This window comes from Eretmochelys imbricata, chromosome 1, assembly GCF_965152235.1.
Source record: "Eretmochelys imbricata isolate rEreImb1 chromosome 1, rEreImb1.hap1, whole genome shotgun sequence".
In the NCBI taxonomy this organism is placed as follows: domain Eukaryota; kingdom Metazoa; phylum Chordata; order Testudines; family Cheloniidae; genus Eretmochelys; species Eretmochelys imbricata.
In genome coordinates this window covers 150,060,460-150,086,105 of record NC_135572.1, presented here as the reverse complement: position 1 = coordinate 150,086,105, position 25,646 = coordinate 150,060,460, and the positions used below count along the sequence as shown (strand labels likewise).

Below are 25,646 nucleotides of genomic sequence, written 5' to 3'. Positions count from 1 at the left end.
AAGGGTCTTGCACATCTGGGTAGGACCAGTCACACTGTGATCCTTAGGTCTCAAGGATCAGATTGGGGGAAGTCAGTGTTTTCATTGTCTTCTGTTCTTTAGTCCTCTTGTGAATATGATGTACAACTTCCAAGCTGATTGTGTTCTCTAGGAGATTCAAAAGTGCAGAAGAAACTAATGTGAGGGGAAGGGGAAAACTATTAACAGCCACACTGATACAATAGCATGAAAAAATTATAGGTATGTTTATGAAATCTTTGGGTGTAAAACAGGATAACTTACGTTTCCCCACCTCCCCCCTTGTTATGGAAAAGAATTAGACTTTTGGAGGCATACTGAATTGCCCCTCTATTGGTGGAATATAAGTTCCATGCTAAAGTATGGAGGAGATATAATTTCATCATTGGGAATTAAAAGCTCTAATGTGGCCATTTTAGCCCTGAATTATTTGCAGCATCTTCAGTGCCACTTCACTGCCAGATTTTCACAGACATAAGGACGCTGATCATTGCAACCAAGTTTGTAATGCCTTACATTTGAAAGATAAATCTGAAAATCTTCCTCGCTGTCATCTGTCACTTTAGCTGAGATTTAGTCTTCTTTTCTCACATGTCTTTTTGGTTCCCATCATCCTCTGAAATGAAATTAGTATTGGGTAGACTGCTTTTTCTGTGAATCATCTGGAGGGTAATTCCTCCTTTCATTTCATGGAAATGAAATGTGGGTTTAGGTTAAAAAAAATGTACTAAATCTAATTAGTTACATTACTGTTCCCTGAACAAGAGACTTTTTACTTAGGCTGTGCCATGAAAAGGATCCCTTAGGGAAAGTCCACAGCACAATTTAAACTTCCCCTGCCCCATTAAAGACTTTCTTCTGCTGCTGCTGTTTTGCTGTTCAGAGAGCATGTGGGTGGAGAGTTGAAAAAAGATAATAGTGCAATCCATAGGCAATAATTTAGAGTTAATTTAGTCCTTATAGGGAATATGCAACCTATGCTATTTTTAGGATACAAAATAGTGATATGCATACCTCAAAAAATTCAGAGGTGTGGCTGAAAACAAATAAGCACCCAAACTTAATGCAGTCTTTGAAATGTTTTTGAAGTCCACTTCTTCTCTCTCTGTGGGTCCACCCCACACCGTCAACACTACTGTCCTCGCCCATCTTCAGAACCAAGGCCAAGTAATCAGCTCTCCCCCTCCTTGTTGTGCTAGTGGTGGCAACAGCAGTTGTGTTTATTGGCACTCTGAAGATTTCTGGATGGTATAGCTCCAGCTTGCAAAATATGCATTGAAATCTCCAAGCTGAAAGAGATTCCTTGTTCTAGGGTGTTAGTGGCATGGTGTACTGCGGAGTCTGACAAACTAGCAGTACTGTGTACAGTGCAGCTGTACTTAGGAACAAATCATTCTGTTTCTCCTGAGAAATACTAGTGCACTTTTTATTTATATATGGTTCATATGGGTGCTTCCTTTGTAGCTCCAATAGCAAAGTGAGACATAAAGGTAGTCTACATACAAACACCATATTCAAAATACTCTCGTTAAAATTCAGATTTCTAGAAGCGTAAGTGTTTTGGCATGTCTTACACCTTCAGAATATGACCCATTCTCTGTGAAGTTCTCATATGTTACTGAGGCCATTTCTATTGAAAATGGAATCATTTTACAACAACTGCTGTTTGGGGAATAAAGGGTAAACATCTTGCGTGTTCATGTTTTCACAGCTGAATTACTGCTTTTGTGAATTTTCAGAGGTGAGAAAATGGTGAAATAAGATTTTGGGGGAATTTCATGACTTCCTCCCCTCAGTTTCACATAGCTCCTATCAAAGTTTACCTGCTATCATCTCTCTCAAACTTGGTTTTGTAAAAGACACGATAATGTTATCAAATGCTTATATACAAATGTGTTGTAAAGACACACAAATAATATTACATACAAAAAACTACATTAAAAAAACATTAATGTAGCAAAGTCAAACACTAAAGATAGGAAATCTCCTTGTTGCCAAGAAGGCCAATGGCATTTTGGGATGTATAAGTAGGGGCATAGCGAGCAGATCGAGGGACATGATCGTTCCCCTCTATTCGACATTGGTGAGGCCTCATCTGGAGTACTGTGTCCAGTTTTGGGCCCCACACTACAAGAAGGATGTGGATAAATTGGAGAGAGTCCAGCGAAGGGCAACAAAAATGATTAGGGGTCTAGAACACATGACTTATGAGGAGAGGCTGAGGGAGCTGGGATTGTTTAGCCTGCAGAAGAGAAGAATGAGGGGGGATTTGATAGCTGCTTTCAACTACCTGAAAGGGGGTTCCAAAGAGGATGGCTCTAGACTGTTCTGAATGGTAGCAGATGACAGAACGAGGAGTAATGGTCTCAAGTTGCAGTGGGGGAGGTTTAGATTGGATATTAGGAAAAACTTTTTCACTAAGAGGGTGGTGAAACACTGGAATGCGTTACCTAGGGAGGTGGTAGAATCTCCTTCCTTAGAGGTTTTTGAGGTCAGGCTTGACAAAGCCCTGGCTGGGATGATTTAACTGGGAATTGGTCCTGCTTCGAGCAGGGGGTTGGACTAGATGACCTTCAGGGGTCCCTTCCAACCCTGATATTCTATGATTCTATGATTCTATGAAATACCAGAATTAAGGTTGTCTGTGTAGCTTTTTTCCACAGGACCCTTGAATTTTTCTAGTATCTCACTGGAAGACAAATCTCTTGTTAAATGAAAATTATTAACTAAAGCCACTAGCGTCAGCAAAATTGAGTACACTCTGTGCTGGGGAAAATGTGGATTCACTATTTTTATGATGAAATTAACAGTTCATAAATTAAAAATCTACTTTTGCCATCCAGTATCCATTGAATCCCACTTTTTAATGGATATATATGTGGAGTGTAACAGCCACAGTACATGCTGTTTGCAGCTACCCATTCAAATTTGGCCTTACCTACAACCCTGCAAAAAACCCTATAAAACCTCTTTGACTTGTCTAACTAATGCTTCTAAGAAGGTACTGACATCAACTCCTCCCCTGGAAATCCAGAATGCACCATATGCACTGCTAAATCAATCCCAGCACCTTTCACAACATAGTATTCACTTTATTACCTAAGAGTGGCAATTTTTATCCTTATCAACAGGTCACAACTCTGTCTTTTATAAGATTGCAGTGATAGCTTTTTACAATCAACTTATACTTCTCTTGGCACACACACAAATCTATATGCCTGAACATACTGCTTGAAAATATGCTCTTAAACTTATCTGAACAGGATGTCTAGTACAGCTTACTCTTTTCCTGAAATTTAGAGAACAGACAGGTAACTGTCCCTCATTAAATACCATTTCAGAGTTACTTCAACTATCCATGTATGATAGACCTTGTCTTGCATTTCTTGTCCCTTCTGTTTTTAAATACAAGGTACCAGTGTTCTTTTGGGGTCAATATTTGTCTGTGACCATCTCTGTCAAAATGAAATAATCTGTCTTCTTCTATTTGCATTTCGTTATCTGGCTTCCCAGTGGAGGCTCTTAAACTGTTTTGGATACCTAGTCCAGTATACCAGAAGAGGATAGAAAAGAAAGAAATTAGACTACAGCAGCATCTTATTAACCTTCAACCAAAGCAGATCCTAAATTGCCTTCTGATCCAATATCTAACCAGCCAGGCAATCTTTTCCCAACATCCTTTATGATGTCACCAGAGAGGCTTGAATACTGCCTGACAGAGTGAGTCACTCTTAGGTAAACTTGAGGTAAAGCTACTAGAGCAGGTATTCTAAAACTTTGTCATATCCTGGCCCACATTTTTATAGAGAAATTATGAGCATCCCCCTTCCCTTCCGTTTCAAGAACTACAGCATATGTTTAAATGGAAAATGAATATTAAGAAAGTATTTAAATCTTTCTTTTAATGTGACATAACAATAAAAACAAGGAGAGTTAGTACCATGTGCACAGCCAGTTCTCCATGGACTGCTGATGGACTGGTAACAAGCTTGTTTGATTCTCTAGTACTGCCTGTATTAGAGACAATGAGTACTAGAATATAGTGGTACTAGAGAATCAAACAAGCTTGTTACCTGGACTGGGAGTTAAGAATTCCTCCCCTAACATCCTTTGGAAGTGAGAAATCAGATTAACCGCCTTCAGCCCCCTTCCATACCACAAGGAAATGACAAGATTTCTGTTCTTTGAGTCACCAAACCCCCACATCTCTGAGTCACAATCAACCTCCTTTTGTTCACCACAAAGACTTAAACAGTCAATAGGGGGTCACCACCTGGACATGAAAAGTCATGATCCCTTCTACTCAACCTACTATTTATATTGCATTTATATTTACCAACATCTTTACTCTGTTATGTGAACCTTGATACCACTAGACCAGAGGGACTTCACCTATCCAGTAGTCCTGGCACTGGAGGCAAAAAGGAGTTCTGTCTGGCGCCTACTTTGCTCCAACTGTACTCAGTAGCCAAAAGGACCCTTAGGGACTGTCACCAGCTAGCCCAAGTTAGAATAGTCCCCTCTGCCCAATGCTATGTCTAGAGAATCATGGAGTTTTAATGTGCTTCCTGATGGTCCTTCCAGTTTGCTTAGCTGAGGGAAGCTGAGACACAGGCCCTGATGGTAAAGGTAGTTTTATTTACGTAGCTTATTATGAACTTTATGAACATTAGTACAAATAATCTTTTGATCTATGATCCATTGTTGTAGTTTATGTAAAAAGTTCTTATATCGGAATAGATTGAGAAAAGGTAAATCAGGGGTAACACCATAATTATTATTGCAGAACATATACATTTTCAATGTACTGAATTTCATTCTTGTTTTTGTGGGTTGTTAAACATGTAGACGCAAACAACGTTTCTACAGACCACTGGTCCATCCAGTCTAGCAGTAGTTAGCCTGACTTCATTAGAGAAGCATCTTTTACCAAAATTCTTCCATTAGTTGCAGACTCAAGGCTGCTTATTATAATTTATTGTATGTTTACTCTCAGTGCTCCTGCCAGTTATTTTGTTTGTTTTTCTGATTCCTATGTTAGCTTCATTCAATCTTTAACAGGCTATTATTATTCTCCTATTTTACCTTTTCATATCCATAAATAAAGCTTTTCCTCAAAGGACTTATTTTTAAAAAGAATGAAACAGTTTTCATTTTGGGGTAGGGATCTGTGAAACTTCCTTTTCTAGGAGTAGAGGGGGTGGAATTTCAGGGGAGAAAGAAGGTATGCTGCCATGGTTTATGCTTTGGATTGAATTGGTAGCCCCAAGATGTGCCTCAGCTGAAGTTTCAGTCATTTATTTCAGTGGTGCTACCAGCAGAGTAAGATCCTATTCAGCATGAGTAAAGGTGGCAGAACTGAGCACCATATGATTAAATAATCAATGCTTATCCTAGAAGTGAAGACTTCTTACACGATATTTTTGCATGTAAATTTGTTACAAATTTGTTTCTTAAATAGGTTTACCTCAAAAACCTCCGTTTTATGTTTTCTGTGATCTGTCACTAGAAGTGATTGGTTAAGTATGGGTCACAGTTTAAACCATATATCGATACAGCTACCTATCATTTTGTTTAAATACTTTGCCTGGCCTAACTATAGAGACAATAAAAGAAAGAAGTGTAATTCTTATGCTGCTTTGGAATTGTACAGCTTTTCAGGGGCTGAGGGTTGTAGTTTGTTGTCTTTTTAGTTTTCTTGGAACATCATCTCTTCTCAAGTATGCAAATCAAGCATTTGGAGTGACCTTGCATCATTGAGCTGGTGCAGGCCACTAGATTAGGGAAGAATGTTTCTAAATATAGATCACTGGGATGCAGCCATGTGTAGAATTGTTACTGTAGATGCTGAGAGCAAAGACTTTTTTGTTTTTTTTTAAACTGCGGAGGTATAAACAAAGCTGCTCAAGTAAAAGATAAGTTGCTTTATTTATAAAACATCAGAAGAATAGCACATAATACAAATCTGTAAAGTAAAAGGTAAGTATCGCAGCTTCATGGTAACTGCACCAGTATTTCCCCTCCATGGTCTACATAGGGTACCCACTTTAGGCTCGCAGCTCCTCAGTTATCACCCCTCAGGGGCAAAGAACACTGCCTCCTGACTGGGGGCTCTTTAAGGTTCCATAGTGCCCTGTCTATACTGTGATATTCCCAGCAAGCCAGACTGCCTAAAAGGTATGTGTTTGCTTTCTCTCCTGAGGTCATAAACAGTGTAATTGTCTGCAGTTATAAGTTAGCACACAGCTCTTTCTAAGCAAGCACATATATTATTCAGGTAAAATCATTACAAAGAAAACATCAAAAACAATAAAAGAACCTGGAATGCTATAAAGCTTACCAGAGGTCACCCCCAACTCCAACCTCTGGGTCTGGTAGGTGTCAATCCTTCAAAACCCACAACTGGATCTTCCCTCTGGTTACAAGTTTGTAACTATCTCAGATTCAGAACCACTGCTAGGCAGTTCAAACATTTCTTTATACAGCTTTGGCCTTTGAAATCCAATCTCTGGTAACAGGTAATCTGCACACAAAGACCAACTCCTCATGTAGTAGTTTCAAAGGGCTGGGGTTTGCTTAAGCGGCGGTAGGAAATTTGCATGTAGTTAAAATATAAGCAAGAAAGATAATGTCAGTTCTTATGACTCAAGGAATTGGAAAGGTACTTGACAGCACAGCTATTGAGAATATTTCCATCTTACCTTTATTATGAAGTGTTTATAATGTGACAGTTACAAAGGGTTGTAGATTGGTCACCTGAACAATGTACTCATCTGTTGTGTTAAATGATAGGCACTTGTGCATGTTTGTGCATCTAATACAAGTTCCATGCCTTTCGAATCCACTTTCGCTATCCGTTTTAATGTATTGTATTGTACGTTGGAAACTGCAGTGCATTGTAACACACAACTCCATCCTGACTACCACTAGTAATACATTAACTTGAAGGATATGGCATGAAATTATTAGCCCATAAGGAATCAGGTATCTATATGACAGACAATGAAACATGGCCTACAAAGCCCACCCTCACCATAGCTCAATTGTTCCCCCTACGTGAATGTTGCTCAATGACAAATAGTGATAATTCTGTGGCATAAGGTTAAAAAAAAATTGAGGAATGCCAAAATTCACATTTAAAAACAATGTTTCCTGATTTTGCTTTGCATGTGAACATGTCTACCTATTTCTAGGAGCCATTGTTTTCTCATCTTGGTTATAGACCATATTGCTGGGATGCAACTAATGCAGCTGCTAAATCTGCTGTGACTGGTGCTATATCTGTAGCAATAATTTCAGGTTAAGAAGTAACCGCTTCCTCCATCTCTGTTTTTAAGACAGTGCAATTTAATTTTGGGGCATTGTCCTCTCTCTGCAAACACTCCAATAAAGTCATAAGCACATTAGAGCCAGAAGTAGGTACTTTAGCTACAACAAGCCTTGCTAAGTGAGTGGCCTTTTCTAGGTCTATTGCTAGAGAAGATATTGGTAGTTTAAGAATTGTGTAGAATAATTTCTCCTTTCCTTTCCTTTGAGTTCTTCCTTAACTAGAAAATCCCATGTCGTTTTTCCTTTCTCCCCTCCCATCTTCTCAGTTCGTATACTTTCTCTGAGGAGGTGTGTCGAAAGGAGAGTTATGTACTCCTGATAGATTCCAAGATTTTAGGCCAGAAGGGACCACTATGATCATCTAGTCCGACCTCCTGTATAGCATAGGACATAGAACTTTCCCAAAATAATTCCTAGAGCAGATCTTCTTGAAAAAACATCAACACTTAATTTAAAAATGGTCAGGATCGAGAATCCATCATGAAAATGTAAATTGTTCCAGTGGTTAATTACCCTCTCTGTTTTTTGTTTTTTTTAAGTTAGTTTGACAGGATCTATTTTCCATAAACTCATGTTGATTTGCGTTAATTACATTACCTTCTTTTAATTCTTGATTAATCAAGTCCTGTATCAGCCACTCCATTATCTTGCCCAGGAGGGAGGTCAGGCTCACAGGCCTTTACTTACCCATGTCATCCCACTTACCTGTTTTAAAAAATGGCACAAAATTAGCTTTCTTCTAGCCTTCTGGAACTTCCCCCAAATTCCACGGCTTATTGAAAATCAACATTAATAGAGCTGGCTGAGCTGCTTGCTGGAATATTAAAACTGTTGGATGCAAGTTTAATATAGTTGTTTGATTTGTTTTTTTACAAAAAAAAAAATCCTTATTGTTCTTAACTTATTGGCCTTAACTCTGCTGGCCATCAATTTCTCTTGTGTCCCTTTGCTTCTCTTATCATTTTCCACAATTCCTAGCCTGTAATTTATGTTCATTACTGTCAACTTTTCTCTTTCTTCCTTTCTTTCTCTTTCTTAATACAGCTTTCTTCACTGCCACTGTAAACCAGTTCAATTTTTTAACCAGCACTGGCTTCTTTCTCAGTTGTGGGATTGCAGCTTTTGGGGCATCTAGTAAGGTGTTCTTAAATGATTCCCAATTAACATGCATGTTTTTCTGATTAAATTCTTCCTCCCAGATGATTTGGCTTATAATTGTTTTCAGCTCTGTGAAATTGGGTTTCTTAAAGCACCAAGAATATACAGATTGGATGTGTTGCACAGATTTTATAATGACACTAGGTTGTGCATGTGGGTGGTATAGATGGCACAGTTAGAAAGCTAGCTGCACTTCTGGCTCCACTCTGGTCTCTTTGAGTGCGTACCTCAGTTTTTAGGCCCCGGGCCATCACGTATCTCAGGGTGAAATCATGTGCTTCTGCCACTCTTAAACCAGGTTCCAGGCTACAGCACCTTGAGGTCTAACCATACTTACCCAGCAGGCCCAATTGAGTTCAGCATTTGCAAGTATTCCCTTTGGAAGCTTATGATTGGTGGTTAATACCAGTGACAAGACACCTTTCTCAAACCAAAGTATTGTTTAATCTAAAACACAGAGGAGGAAAAAAAAACAACATAAGAGTAAAGGGATTTTAACACAACAAAAAGGTCCATACACACGTCTGTCTTACCATCAATCCTCCTTACCATCAACCCTGTCAGAGTGGGCCATGCAGGGCTTGCTTCTTCAGATTCGCCAGTGGAATCTGTTTGTTCACTGCAGACAGATTCCTGACAATTGCCTCCCTGCCTCCCCACCTAGAGAGTGACTGTTTAACTGTTCAGTGTCTTTCTGAGTCCAAGTCTTGGCAGAGAAAGTCTTGTAACTTTTGGCTGGAGCCTGGAAGTAGCATCTTCCCAGCTGTTAACTCAGGCTCTCTCTTAATGACACCTGCTGTGTTTACTGGGAGGTTGATTATCTGGAGTTATTTGCTGCCTTTCTACTAATTTCCTAATAACCCTGCTATTAAACTAATTCAACATATGCACACAGTTAGCATCCCAATGATCCAATATATGCATACAGCAACTATCCCAAATAACCAGGTCATCTCCAGTATTCATAAATAATTATAGATAGGCCCTATGTCCTTCACAATAGATATATATTTATAGTCTCTTACAAGTAGGGATGGAGATAGCAACAACATTCTAAACTAAATTAACTTGCGATTGATCTGAAAAAATAGATGACGTTCAAGCTTGCTGATTGAAGAGAGAACTTGTCAGTTGTGCATATGCAATATGCATACACATACTTGTGCTTTCACTTTGCAAAAACATAGAAACACAAACGTGCCAGGCATTAGTATTTGTAACCATTGGGTTCTGCTAGTGTAAATAAATAATAATGCTTGCAAATTAGACTACATAAAGAGCATACACAAGTGTTTGCTGGTAGGCAGAAAAATATATATCTGCACAAGTGAAGGTGAAGGAATGAAAATTCAAATGGAACAGTAAAGCATTATTTTGAGTACAGCTGTGTGGAGAAAGATAATTTTGTTTTGTAAAGGATTTTGATATTTCAAACTTCAATTTCTTTTTAACTGTAAGGAAAAGCAAAAATTTCAAAGTTCTCCATGAAAGGGAAATGAAGTCTTGGCTCTGAGGCAGTTTGCCTACCAGGCTGAAGGGTACCTGGGAGCCTGGAAGCTCAAGCTTCCCAGTAGCTCACCAGGTAAGCTGTCAAGAAATTAGTCAGTTTTCTGAAGTTGCCTGTGTCCAATTACAACTCTGTCTAAATCAGTCTGTCCCCACCAAACGTTTTTAGTTAGACAAATCAGCATTCTGTGGTGGAAGAAGAGTCTTCCATCAGAGAATTTCTGACCAGCTGTAATTCTGGGTATGTTCAAAACAGTGGTTGTGACCTTGGTGGTGTGTTTTTCTGTTTCTGTGTCTGTACTTTCACTGTGATCTCCCCTAAATTGCAATGAAAAAAATGCCCCACAAAGTAAATACTACAATCCTTTCGGGGGGGGGGGGGAGAGTTTTACATAGTATGTTGACATAGTTCCTCAATAAGTTGCACATCAGAGGCACTACTTGTGGAAGTCGTTAAAAAAATAATATTGGTAAAATACGAGTGTGAAAGATTGTCACCCCTGGAGTGCAGTCTGGGAGCAGGCCTCATAACCATTCATCTGGGCTGGCCTCTCTCACACTGCTCTGTGGGGGACACACAGCCAGCCTCTCCAGGCCCTGATATCACCCAACATGACAGTAGGTGGTGCCACACACCCTACTGAGCTACCTGAATGCTTTACCTAAGCCACTCAAGGACAAACAGGAGACAACAGCCAATTTCCCTGCTCCCCAGCCGTGCAGCCCTGCTGGAGTATAAACCCAGAGTTATACCATCTTACTCTGTACAGGGAACTGTACAATGCAAGCTCATTAATTTGCTTCCCCCTCACATGCAACAGCCTTTGTTTACAGAGCTGAGATTTTTCCAGACACTTCACTCAAAACACACTGGTTAACATAAAACAGAAAACAATTTTGTTAAGTACAGAAAGATAGGTTTTAAGTAATAGCAAACAGATCAAAAGCAGACGATCTAGCAAATAAATAAAAATGCAAACTAAGACTAATATACTAGATAGGTAGGATTTGAATTAGAAATTTCTCACCCTGACTAATGATACAAGCAGTTGACCAAGTTTCCTTACAGAGGTTAGAAATCTCTTTAATCTGGGTCCAGCACTTACCCCAGTTCAGTCTTTGTTTCTCAGGTGTTTCCAGGAGTTCTCTTGTGTGGGGAGTGAGTCCCCGAGATGATGTCACTCCCTGCCTTATATAGTTTTTCCATTAAAACTTTGTTTCAAGCTAAATTCCCAGCCCAGTTTGTGGAAAAATACAGATACCAAAATGGAGTTCAGTGTCATATGGTCTGGTCACATGCCCTTGTATGCCTTGCCAAGTCATAGCAACCATTATTCATAGGCTGGCTGAAACGTTCACAGGAAGGCTAAGCTCTTCCATGATCCATTGTCTTTGTTGATGAGCCATTAGCACGGTCTAGCTTAACTGTTGTACCTGAATGGTTAGTTGTGGGTGTTACCCAGAGTAAGCCCATTTGGAATACAGATACATAGTCAATATGCATAACTTCTGATACAAAAATGATACACGTTCACAAATAGGATAATCATATTCAGGATTTTCTAATACCACCTCACATGACACATCTTGTACAGAATGCATCATAATCCTATCATAATCATACCACTATGATGAATATGGGGTGCAGTTGTCAGAGAGTTTTGCCATTGATTTCAGTAAGGTTAGGATTTCACCCCATTAAAAGATTATTGGGGTAAATGTATGTGTATTCCAAGCCCAAATCCTACCCCTACATACATAACACATACCTCTCTACCATGTACGGTGAGTTGAGAGTTTGAGGAATTGCAACTCTAGTACTCTTTATAGTAGTTCAGGTCAAACAGTAAGTTGTTAGTTATCTTCAGGAAAATGTAGCTTTCTGGAGAATCTGAATCTTCTTCCTTTATTATGGCAGATTTCCACAGAGCCTTGTTTGATCAAAAATGGATGTTTTTCTTAACAAAGAATTTGTTAGGCTTATATTGCATTGCAATTCGAAAAAAGAACATGAGCCAGTTTAATAAGTGTAAATTATTAAGAGAGTTTGCAAGGATTAATTTGTTATTGAGTTACATATGTCTAGCCAATGGGAGCAGACTAGCCACAGAAGGTTTTTTACACACTGAATCAGAGAAGCAAAATCTTACACTAGGTGTCATCATGTTGATTTCTGAATTCTTCTGTTAAACTTTTGTGGCTTGATTTTTCAAAAATGTTGAACATACTCATCACTCATTAACTTCAGTGAAAATCTGGCCATTATATTCCAAAAACAAGCAAAAGAAGTGTTCATACTTATCTGTAAATAAACAGAATGTTGATTAAACATGGTTGTCAGATTTTCCATAAATACCAATACAGAACACTGAGTGTTACTCCAAGGTTAGTACTTCAACATAACATTCATTAGAGGAGATAATTAGACCACCTATTTTGGATGTGTTAAATCCTGCTTGCTGTGTTAGCATCTAGTGAATAATGACAGTAGTCCCTGTCGGAACTGGTTGGTGGACACCACAACCAGGTTTGCGGGAGGAATGTAGCCTCGGAAGCCAGAGACTGGATTATAGTAAGGAGTCAATCAAGCAATCAGAAAGAATAGATGATCTACATTACAGCAATCAAGCAAAGCAACCAGGAGAGAACTTGTGGTATCTGGGGTGGCCATGGGGACGGGATTTATAAACAGTCAGTGTGCAGAAATGGTTGGGAATATATTGGGCTTGGGGAAAGAGGTGGCTAGATGAGTTGAGGGTCAGTCCTGAGTTTGGAAGCAGGTTGGGCCACAAAAGGAAGCTGAGAAACAACTAATCTTTTCTTTAGGATCACACTTTTACAAAACCTATCCATATAATGGCCCATCCATTAGGGCTTATAGGTACAAAGAACAGAGTTGAGTGAATAATTAAAGATTACTTATTTATTAATTGAATTTATGCTGTATTTACCTGCTTATAGAATATCCACAGACTTTCTTGAATTCAGAATTTCTTGAATTCATCTTTCAAACTTATTTGAGTTTTGGTTTTTTTGCAATTTAATGAAAAAAATCAAATGGATATTTATGGAAAGCTTTCTTTATGCATTATTTGTCCAGATATAATATTGAAACTAAAGCAAATACCCACTAGGACATTCTTTAATAAAATACCGAGAGCATGAACTTTAATCTGAACTCAAAAAAATCTAGAAGCATAGTTTGTACCTGTGCATCCAGATGTTAGGAAAGGGGGTATTCCTCAGTCTTATGGTATCAAGTACATGTGCTGCTTGAAAAAATGGCACTGTTTTAAATCTACCATCCTCTCTCTGAAGGTAGATCAATTATATTTTTCATGTTTCTAATATATGTCAGTATAAGATCTGAGACAGCTCTTCATATTGGAAATTGTTCATTTAATCTATGAGAGCAGTTCTGGTTTGCTACTTAATGAAGTGGAAAGCATGTCACAAGCTTTTCAGCTGTGGCATGCAGTCAGTGTCATGCCTGGCCACACAGTCAGATGACATCTGCAATGTGCCTTTTACTTTACTGAGGAGCGTGACATAACATTCTTGCAATTCCTACTATACAATGTTGCTGGATCCTGTACTCATACTGCAGATCCATGGTATTGCTGCACTGTATGAGAGGTTTGGTTGTGTGTGCGGGGGATTAGGAATTTTTGTTTTTGTTTTAAAAGTCAACTGTTTAGATGCTGCACTTTTGTTATTGTGACAAAGTGGGACTGTTCTTAATGTTTCCTCTGAATACTGTAGGGGTGCCTCAGTTTCCCCTATGCATTTCTTAAGTCTCTAGGTGGTGGGATAAAGGGGTGTAATTGTTGCAGAGCAAAGGACCAGCATACATAAATGGCTGACACTCTGTCTCCTGGCAACTGATGGTCTAAGGCAAGGTGATAGCTAAAGGGGTTGGAGAACAAAGGAATCAGATGACCTCCTGGCCCAGGAAAGGGACAAAGCCCAGAGGAGGAGGGGCTGGAGGGTGTTAGTTGGGGCTGGCTGGGGACGTGGAGTGAAGTGCAGATGTGGTTGTCTGGCTCACTGCCCCCCAAAATGGACCCCACTGAGGGGTCCTGTTCTCTGTACCTACAAGCTCTGTTTTAGACCGTGTTCCTGTCATCTAATAAACCTCTGTTTTACTGGAGGGCTAAGAGGCACATCTTACTGCGGAGTTGGGGTGCAGGACCCTCTGGCTTCCCCAGGACGCCACCTGGATGGACTCGCTGTGGGAAGCGCACGGAGGGGCAGAGGATGCTCAATGCTCCGAGGTCAGACCCAGGAAGGTGGAAGCTGTGTGAGCTTTTTGCCCTGAAGACATTCTGCTCACAGAGAGGAGGCTCTCGCAGAGTCCTGACTGGCTTCGTAGGGAGCAGTTCCAGAGCATCGCCCGGGGACTCCATGACAGTTATCATAAACCACAATCCTTACCATGGACACAATTCTTTCTTTTATTACTAATATACTAATAAATGGGGAAAATTTGAAGAGACCCCTTGCCACAAAATGTGTGTGTGAGATCAACAGCGAGGACGCATATGATGGCATGGGCTGTAATAACATTTTTGCTGCTATTTGTTTGGGAAGACCTGAATAACTCACTTGTGGCAAAAAAAGAACTTTACGGTACCTTGCACAATCACAGCTATATTACCCCTCACTTCCTATTTTAGGCATTTGTCTCTAAAGTGAGCAAGTAAGAGATAGAGCTGAATTTTTGCTTAAAATTGAGAGAGAATGAGAGCTTTTTCGAAGAACATGAATCATGCAAGAATCTCAAATGGTAATAGTGTGCATGTATACAGATATCCATTAGGCAACAGAAAATGGATTAATTAGTGCTTTGTAGAATTTTTACTTCAATAATTCTCCCTGGAACATTGTAGAAAAATAAAGGACTTTGATGTTCTATGCTGACAGTACTATCCTATAGCAGATAGGAATAATCTGAGTGCATCTGGGACTTCACCATTATAATCAAGACTCTGGAAAACCCTAATTACATTTCAAATTGTTGTGTTTTTATCACCATCAAGTTTAGAAACCATAGTAGTATCAGACTTAATGGAGATATTCTATCCATATCTTGGTATTTAAATTGCTTCCCTTTTCTTGGCTTTATGGCTTCATAAATTCTTTACATTGTACTTCTGTTTCAAACAATGACGATATCCACTTCAGGATGACACACAATGTTTTATTATTTTAAGAATGAGATTTAAAATGGGGGGTTATCAAAGTATTTTCATCAAAATTTTCAGTGCCATGGGGAAATATTATGAGCCTCAATAATACTAAATATTTACGAAGTGTTGTGTGTGCTGCTTTCTTTTTAGGATCTGGGAGAGCGGTGGGCAGCCATTTGTAGGTGGACAGAGGATCGCTGGGTCCTTCTGCAGGATATTCTTCGGAAGTGGCAGCAATTCGCTGAGGAGCAGGTGAGTAGCGTTATCAGTTATAAACCAGAACATTGTTCAAAAAATTGCACTCTGAATGGTCTTACCGAAGGCTTTTCCCTTATCTGAATTTCTTTCAGTGCCTTTTTGATTCATGGCTTACAGAGAAAGAGGATGCAGTGAGCAGGATTCATACAACTGGCTTTAAAGATCAGAATGAAATGCGTGCCAGTCTGCGAAAGTTGGCTGTATGTATTTTCCATTGTTCAGTTTTTTGTTTTGCTTTCCTCATTCACGAGTCTGACTGCACATCTGGGTTCATCCAATTGAACAGCTTCCATGTTTCTTGGGATCACTGGTACCTGGGGAGCATGGAATCCTCAACTGTTGCCTGATTTTGCTTATGAAAGAGCTTCATCTGTGCCACTTGACTTTGCAACCTTAATAGTATTCTCTGAACATATTTTTGTCTATTATGTATACATTTACAACATTAATATCTAATTCATATACATAAAATAAATACAAAGCTTCAGTTCACAATGTTGTATGTGCACAGTTTATTTTATATACATAAAATTAGACACACAAATATGTTAAAAATACTATTAAGGCCACAAAGTCAAAAGCTCAAAAGTTAGGAAACGGCAGATTTAAGGGTGCCTGTACACCATAATTCAGCCCTCTTGTGAGTATATATTATATGATCACATACTATTTTTCCCCAGAGGACTCCTGCCATATTTAGTGAATGTGTAGTTAGTTATTTAATATTTCTTTGTATCCTACTCATTCAGTGGATGGGCCATGATCATATTTATTGAACACCATCTAAACCCAGCAAAGACTACAAGATTATTAATTTACTCCTGAGCATTTTTATGGTTCTCTCGCGATATCTGAGTGCTTCTCAAACATCAGTCAATTTCTCTTCACAACCCTCCTGTCCTTCTACCAGCTCAGTGCTCTTTCCTGGAAATTAAAAACATGCAGTTCATAGTCTTTATTAAGTGAAACATACTGCTTTGCATTCTATTACTTTGTAAGTGAGAGTCTTGCAATCCTGGCCAGGTTTGAGACTAGGGTTGCTAACTTTCTGATTGCAGAAAACCAAACTCCCTTGCCCTGACCTTTCTCCGAGGCCTCACCCCTCACTCACTCCATCCCCACTCCATCCCCACTCCCTCCGTCACTCACTCCCCCACACTTGCTCACTCATTCATTTTCAGCGGGCTGGGGCAGGAGGTTGGAGTGTGGGAGGGAATGGGGTTTGGGGTGTACGAGGGGGCTCCAGGCTGGGGCCAAGAGATTCAGAGTGCAGGAGAGGATGTGGGCTCTGGGGTGGGACCAGGGATAAGGGGCAGGCTGGGGCCAAGGGGTTCAGAGTGCGGGAGCAGGTATGGGCTCTGGGAGGGAGTTTGGGAGGGGGCTCAGGGCTGGAGTATGGGGCTGGGGTGTGGGGGATGTGGGCTCCAGCTGAAGGTGTGCAAGGAGGGGTCAGGGTGTGGGCTCTGGGCAGCACTTACCTCAGGTGGCTCCCAGAAGTGGCCAGTATGTCCCTGTGGCCCCTAGGTGCAGGGGCAGCCATGGAAGCTCTGTGCGCTGCCCTCACCTGCAGGCGCCACCCCTGCCGCTTCCATTGGCTGTGGCTCCCGGCCAATGGGAGCTGCGGAGCTGGTGTTCGTGGCGGGGGCAGTGTGCGGAGCCTCCCTGGCTGCCCCTGCTCCTAGGGGCTACAGATACATGCTGGCCGCTTCCAGAAGCTGTACAGAGCCAGGGCAGGCAGGGAGCCTCCCTTAGCCCCTCTGCACTGCTGGCTGGACTTTTAACAGCCCAGTCAGCAGTGTTGACCAGAGTTGCTAGGATCCCTTTTTGGCCGGGCATTCCACTCAAAAACTGGATGCATGGCAACTCTAATTGAGATGCTTGCTGCATCTGGATCTTGATATGTTTTGACTTTGGTGGTGCTTTCTAAAAAGAAAAAAAACACTTTAAAAACACTTCACTTCAGACTGGGCAGGGGCAGAGAAGAGCAACTAGGATGATCAGGGGAATGGAAGGCCTATCTTATGCGAGGAGATTGGAAGAGGTTGGCTTGTTTAGTCTAGCGAAAAGAAGGCTGAGAAGGGTATATGATTTCTCTACAAATACCTTAGTGGGGTAAACACTAGGAAGCGTGAAGAGCTATTTATGCTGAAGGACAGTGTTGGCTCAGGAACAAATAGATATAAAGTGTCCATGAATAAATTCAGGCTGAAAGTTAGAAGAAGGTTTCTAACCACCTAAGCCAATAGGAGTTGTGGGGGCAAACAACCTAATTAGTTTTTAGAGAAAGCTAGACAAATGTATGAGTGCAATTGTATGATGGGGTTGCTTGTGATGGCAGGCAGCAGGGCTCAACAGCCCTGTGAGACACTCCCTGTTTGTCTTACATTCCTCAAAGTTCAAGCTTCAGGATTTCAGCCGGCCACTTGCCGGGGTCAGGAAGAGACCCTCCCCCCAGTGTATTCTGGGAGGGTATATTTATATTTTTCCTCAGAATCACCAGTGACGGCCATGGCTGGAGATGTGACACTGGACAGGAACATTGAGGTGCCACCAAGCATTCTGCTTTTCAGATGCTTGGTTGACTGATTCTTGCTTACAAGCTCAGGGTCTAACTGATCATCATACGTGAAGACGGAAAGGAATTTTACCCTAGATCGGATTGGCAGTGATCTTGGGGATTTTTTCCACCTTCAGTGTGTGGGTACATACCACTTTCCAGAATTATCTGTGTATATCTCACCTAATCATTTCCCTGCCGTTGTGGGGGTTTTGGACACTAAGGCACCTTGGTCCTCTTGCTCTCTGCTTGAGGCACATAACAGTCTGGTCCCCTGCGGGTTATAATACTTTGGTCTAATTTTGGGTTTAGTGTGCAGATGCGTTGTTGTTGGCCTGTGATATACAGGAAGTCAGACTAGATGATCTAGTGGTACCTTCTGGCATTAAACTCTATGGTTCTCAGTGTGAAATAATTTCACAAATTAACATGACTCTGCCTACAATAAGATGGAGGGGTACATTTTCACCTCAATGTTTATGGCAGCGAAGGTGAAAAACTGTCATTGTTAAAAGGAATTGTGCAAGTAATCTGTTCTTGTTCACCTACTATTTATTTAGATATGTAGAAGGACACTGGTTCATGGATAACATCACATCCATGTAAAGTGGAATTTTCACAGTTTACAAACTGTGAAATTTTTCAGGCAATGTGTTACTGCTGGGTTATAACTACCTATGCAGTTAAAATAATTAAATCAATTTCAGTTCTATGAAATAATATTGACTATATTTTGTTGTCTTGTACTATGTACAAAAATCTTTGTGGCCTTTGTTATATTAAAGTTTTCTGGTATTATTACTGTAAGCTGTTTCAATAATTCTCTGAGGTGCTTAGAATTCAAAATAGGTTGGCCTCACTGTGAACAAATTAAAGGTATTTTTAAAATAATTTTTTAAAAAAATCTTACTGTTTGATTGTTTAAACTAATTAACAGATATCTAGCAGCTGGTCCAGAATTGATGGTAAATATCCCTGCTGATTTAGGCAGTGACTAAAAATATGCTCCTTAAAATATGCCACAATTTGAAATCCAAAACTCTGACCATCTGTTATCATAACCTTAAGCATGCATAGCTGTGGGTATATTGTGCTAACCCTTTGTTTTCCTTCTGCCAAAAATAATTGTCCATGGTCTGAAATATACACTTTTAGTCAATAGTGTTAAAGTGAATGACAGAATAGAATCTAGAAGGTATTTGTTGGAATTGAGCTTTTACTTTGACTAAAGCTTATTTTAGGTTTATGCCCATGCTTTTACTTTATCACAAAAGGATTCCACTTAAATTCATTTACATTTTCATTCATTTACTCTGAATTCTAGTCCTGTAACCAGTAAGTGAGCTGTGATTGACTTGTCAGAGAGTTGAGTAAAGGGCTTTCATGTAACCAGGACCAGCCTGAGGTGTTCTGGAGTCCCTGTGTGAGGAGAAAATTGTGAAGACAAAGTCCAGCTTTGTTCAACAATGTAGCACATTTTTGAGGTTTGGCAAGCGGCCAGAGAATAGAATGGTTTGTCACAGGTTCTGAGAAGGAACGATATCACTAGTTTCCAGGAGTGATTAAAAGTATACTTGTCATAATTGATTCCTGCAGGTTTGGGGTCGGGCCTCCAAGTTGTTCTTTCCTGGTTGATTGAAGATGTCATGTCAAGAAGGGGACATTTTCCTTTGAGTAATTTTATATAAACTCCAATTAATGGAATATACATGCATACTTAGAATCATAGAATATCAGGGTTGGAAGGGACCTCAGGAGGTCATCTAGTCCAACCCCCTGCTCAAAGCAGGACCAATCCCCAATTTTTGCCCCAGATCCCTAAATGGCCCCCTCAAGGGTTGAACTCACAGCCCTGGGTTTAACAGGCCAGTGCTCAAACCACTGAGCTATCCCTCCCCCCCTTGTTATTAAGTACGTGTCCTCTTGAAAGCAGTGTCCATTGACCCCCACCTGCCCTCATGGAGATGAATGTTGGGACCCATTAGTAGATAAAGGGCCCCACCACCAGCCTTACTCCTATTCCTGTTTTTGAAACTATTGGCTGGTTAGCCAGAATCAGTTGCTAGCAGTTGCTGATTCTTTATTAGATGAGACTGTACTGACATTTTTTCTAAAGTCACCTGGTAATTTCCAGTTTTCACAAGATGGATGAGGCTTTCAGTATTGAATTATCAATTGTACATTGGAAGTAACACTCCCTTTTTAATATCTTTGAACTACGGTAGCAGACAGGCAGAGTATCCATTCCACTGAATGACAATAGTCTTTTATAATTAGCACCTGTCCCTGTCTCAGCAGAAATCCAAGTGGACAGGTAGGTTGTCTTAGGTATATAAATATTTTTATTCACTCATCCTGCACCAGGTTCTCACATTGCTGCTGCTGTTGCAACAACCTAAGGAATAGTTGATCATCCTTCTCTTTCTCCCAGTTTATCAAATGTCATGAAGATTAAACTGAATTTCTCCATTACCCATTAGATGAGGATTGCAAACTGTTTGGTAATGTTGACCATAGTTGACTGCTTGTCTTGGAGTATACTTCTCATATTGTTGGACTACCTTCTGGAGAAAGTGAAGAAGTGATTGCCATATTCTGTCATTGAGATGCAAAGTGTGCCCTTTGACATATGACATTTTAGGGTACATCTACACAGCCGAGGGCAGCGAGCTGGGCTGACAGACTTGGGCTTGAGCTACCAAACTACAAATAGCTGTGTGTACGTTGCAGCTTGGGCTCTGAAGCCGATGGAGGCAGGTAGCACGAGCCCAGATCTGTTGACCTGAGCTTGGAAATTCACTACTGTAGACTGCCACTTGCTATGTAAAAGTACCGTTAGATTCAACCACTTGTTCAGTGGCCTCACTTTGCAGGATAGCATGACTGAGGAGTATAAATGGATGTGAAGGCTCTCCATTTCTGAGGAAGCCAGTTTATTCAGGGAGAGGACAAATTACTCTGTGGAGCAGGACACTCAACTCAGATTTACACTGCATTCCTCAGACTTGTATTAAAGGAGGGAAAATTGACTTTATTACCAATGTGAAGGTCTTGCTCCTTAGTCCTCTTCCAATAGAAAATTGCTATCTCCCTTCCTCCTGGTTTCCAAAGGTTATTTGGAATTCCAAACAGGACCAACCACATATTACATTAGTAGTTCCTACTTGGGCACTTCAGTTTTGTCTCCCAGATTTCCAGGTCTGGCATCAGAACCTGCAGTCTAACTGCTAAACCTTCTTTATCTCCTTTTGAAAGGTCAGGGTCATTTTCTCTAGCCAGATCCTTAAGCCTGCCAGCATCTTAGAGATGCTTAGAGTTCTTGTTAATTCATTTGGATTATGACAGTTAAGAGAAATTCCAAGAACTCTCCTGAAGAGTCTTAAGCCTTCAGTAAGAAAAAGCTCTGACTTAAATCGAAGAGGTTTTCCTTTGTGAGTCTCTTGGGGTGCAGTCCACGCTGGGGGGAGGGGTTATCCTTACGTGTTAGCTAACACAAGGTAAAATCCTGATGAAGACAAGATCATTTGTAGTTTTTGCACATTAAGAAGATTGAGGTAAACATTGGCGTGGGTGGGAGGAAGAATCCAAGGGTTCATCTCAACTTGCTAACACTTTCTTATTTACTTTCTCTGCATCAGTTATGGTTTTATAGACCTCAATCATATTCCACCTTAGTCTTTTCCTTTCTAAGATGAAAAGTCCCAGTCTTATTAAGCTTTCCTTATATGGAAGCTGTTCCATACTCCTAATCATTTTTGTTGCCCTTTTCTGTACCGTTTCCTATTTCAATATATATTTTTGAGGTGGGGTGACCAGATCTGCATGTAGTATTCAAAATGCGGGCATATCATAGATTTAAATGGTGGCATTATGATATTTTCTGTCCTATCACTTTCTTAATGATTCCCAACATTCTGTTCGCTTTTTTGACTGCCGCTGCACATTGAGTGGATGTTTTCAGACAACTATCCACAATGACTCCAAGATCTCTTTCTTGAGTGGTAACAACTAATTTAGATCCCATCATTTTATATGCACAGTTGGGATTATATTTTCCAATGCGCATTACTTTGTATTTATCAACATTGAATTTCATCTGCCAATTTCTTGCCCAGTCAACCATGATCATCAGTGTGGATCTAAAATTCCCTGTCCCCATATGTTCAGAGACTTAAATAAAGATTCTGAGTAAATAAAAGGAATTAAGGGATTATTATATGTAGTGTTTCTATATACAAGTCCTAACTTTGCATTCCATATGAGGGTGTATGTGCAGCCCTCTTTTTCTAAAGCGTTCTGACTCAAGGGTATATGTATATCCCAAGAATTGGATCTATTCTCACACTATACCCAAAGAACTATGGTTAGCTGCAGGTAATCTTTCTTTTGCACATGTGTTCTGGGATGGGATTCTATCAGACTCGGCTCTGTCTGTACCAGGTGGGCAAGCAAAGCAATCTTTTATATTTGAGAATTATACCAATTCAGCTAAGTTGTTTCTGTTTTCATATAATTTATACATGCAATATATTGTAGAATTCCTGTTCAAATAAAACCCATCATAGCAAGTAGCAGCCTTTTTTTAATACCTGCAAATTGTGTATTTCACATAGTTCATTCTGTATTAACATATACAAGTTTGCTTCATTTAGTATTAAATCTCTTTTGGGACTCAATTAATTTAAAGGTCATGTAAGAAAAGCTGCTTAGATATTGTCACTTTGCACATAGATTACCAATGAGCTTGTGTTCCCTAAGACGATTTCTAATATAGCTGGGTATTTGTCCCGTCTCTAAAGCATTTCTTTTTACACTAAAATCTTTAAAATAGCTGTCTTATTCTCTACACTCAGAACTCAGACTTCTTTCTATTTCAGTTGTTTTCCCTACTGCTTCCTGACCATCACTGCCACACCAGTGCAATGGCATAGTTGCTTCACATTCCTTAGCATGCTAGCAGGTGATGTAGAAGGCACATGAGCCCACGCTGGATGTGTGCTGTGTTGCATACATGGTGGCTTAATAGATAGAGCACAGGCCGGTGACTTGCGAAGCCATGTAAAAGTTCTAGTCTCAGCTCTGAGCATGGCCTGCTGGGTCACCTCACCTCCCCGTGCCTCAGTTTTGCCATCTGTAAAATGTGGATAATTACACTGACCTCTTTTGTGAAGTGCTTTGAGATCTACTCATGAAAAGTGTTTGTAGAGGGGTTTGGCCAGGGCTCACCTCTCTCCAGGGCGGCAGGAGACCACACCGCCTCGGTACTTTCTTCCAGTTGTTGACGGGGAAATAGCCCTGGGAATTAGCAGCAGTAGAGGCAAACAGAGACAGTTATTCACACCTGGCCTATGCTCAGTGGGCAATAGCGAGTCCAGGGCTAAGGCCCTGAGGCAGGGGCTGAGCAAACAGTTATAATTAGCAGGCCCAGGCCCTGGGTCAGGGCAGGACAGCAGAGAGTCAATGGCCCAGGCCCTGAGGCAGGGGCTGAGCAAAGGCAGGTAAACAGCAAGCCCAGGTCCTCAGCTCAGAGGAGCCTGGGCGAGGGGAAGGCTGACACCCACTAGTTGGGTTGCAGGGGGGACTCAGGTCCTCCCACTCCACTCCATCCCAGCCGGGGGGCCCTAGCAGCAGCAGAAGACCCGCTGCTGTGGCAGTAGGGATCGTGGCTGCAACACGCTAACAAGGGGCCTGGCAGTGCTACAGCCAGACTAGGGTCGGCTGCCCCCGGGCTACTTCCTACCTCCCCCTCTAGAGGTACCGGGGTCAGGTACCATGGGCTTCTCAGGGTAACTGGCGAGGGGCAGGCTTGGCAGCTCCTCCGAGCTCTGGTCAGTGTCAGGTGTTGATCAGGCGGGCCAGTCTTGGGGTTTGCTGCCAGTTGCCGGGGTCTCCCAACCGGGAGCTAGGCCGCAGGCGTCTGGCCTCTCTGGTGTCTGCTCCTCCAGTGAGCTCTGAGGTTGGGCTTTTATAATTCCTGTTCTGCCCCTTGACCTCTGGGGGGAGGGTGCAGGATTCGCTGGCTCCACCCACTTTGGTGTCCAGAAGGGCTCATGCCTCTCCAGGGTGGCGCAGGACCACATCGCCTCACTGCAGTGCTATATAAGAAGATTGTATTATGATTAATACTAATGGATAATTTGTCCTTAAAATAAGTATTCCTTTAAAATATCTTTGAAACCCTAAAAATGGGTTCAGCCTAATAAGCAGTGACAACTATATAATCAGACATACATATACACTCAGTCATCTCAAAGTCCTGGATTTCTTGCCTGAGTCATCCTTTCAATAGGTAAATAATGACAAATATGTTTTACAGCAGCCACTGCTTATCTGAACAAAAAAAAAAGGGGGGGTTGCAGTTGGATTTTAAAAAAGAAAAACATCTAAACCAAATAACTAGCTGGAGGAAGTATATTAATAATGGGGGTGAGGAAACCATTTTACAAAGGGTAGATTTGAATATAGGTGCTTTATGCTGTATCTCAACTTTTAACAAAACACAGGGTGTATTCCAAAGAAGCTACTGAAAAAATGCGGCTGAGGGCATGTAGTGACACCATCTCTAGCCATAAAATATTTACCCTAGAACAAACTGTGCATCTGTTTATATTGAAGTTTTCTCCATCTCAGAGTGTGAGGTAGGGAACTATACAGCATTTGTGTTGACAGGAATATTTCCTGCCTTGTGAACTCCACCTAAAGAGGTGGTCAAACACATTCTGACAGCTTCTAGATTTTTGAAATGGCTGGATAGTTAGGGGAAACTATTGTGCAAACAAGTGTTATGCAATTTTACAGGCACTTTTGATGAAAGCCATTGAACTGAAGAAGAGCTCGAAAACTTGTCTTTTTCACCAACAGAAGTTGGTCCAATAAAAGATATTACCTCACCCGCCTTGTGTGTCTAATGGAATTACATAAAATGTAACTTTACAGAAACATTAATCTTCGAGAGCTTGACTGTCTTGCAAAGTACTCAATTGCATTCTCTACGAGTTTGTTAGTGTTTTAGGTCAAATCTTGATAAAATCAAAACTCATCCTTTGAAGTTGCCCTCCATTATTGTAATGCATTGATTTTTTTTTTTAGATAAGCAGGAGTGAAAACAAAAAATTCCTCATTAGGTTTGGTTACAGGCCAGGCGCTAAATAATCCTTAGCGATGCATGGATATTGCAAAACAATGCTGAGTCACACTGAGCCATACGTTGAGTAATTTTAGGTGTGTGGGGCTTCCTTTACTTGCCAGTATCTCCTTCTGTGATGGTGCCCAATAGAATCATAGAATCATAGAATATCAGGGTTGGAAGGGACCCCTGAAGGTCATCTAGTCCAACCCCCTGCTCGAAGCAGGACCAATTCCCAGTTAAATCATCCCAGCCAGGGCTTTGTCAAGCCTGACCTCAAAAACCTCTAAGGAAGGAGATTCTACCACCTCCCTAGGTAACGCATTCCAGTGTTTCACCACCCTCTTAGTGAAAAAGTTTTTCCTAATATCCAATCTAAACCTCCCCCACTGCAACTTGAGACCATTACTCCTCGTTCTGTCATCTGCTACCATTGAGAACAGTCTAGAGCCATCCTCTTTGGAACCCCCTTTCAGGTAGTTGAAAGCAGCTATCAAATCCCCCC

At 40.8% G+C, this 25,646-nt stretch overlaps 1 protein-coding gene across 1 annotated transcript in view; it reads left to right on the top strand.

The window, feature by feature from the left end:
- DMD (dystrophin) overlaps nt 1–25,646 on the top strand; it is a 1,498,644-nt gene that overhangs the window by 212,470 nt on the left and 1,260,528 nt on the right. Inside the window, exons 9-10 of the mRNA XM_077807212.1 lie at nt 15,351–15,452; nt 15,551–15,658. Of these exons, the coding sequence (XP_077663338.1) occupies nt 15,351–15,452; nt 15,551–15,658 (210 nt within the window). The remainder of the gene's footprint in view (nt 1–15,350; nt 15,453–15,550; nt 15,659–25,646) is intronic.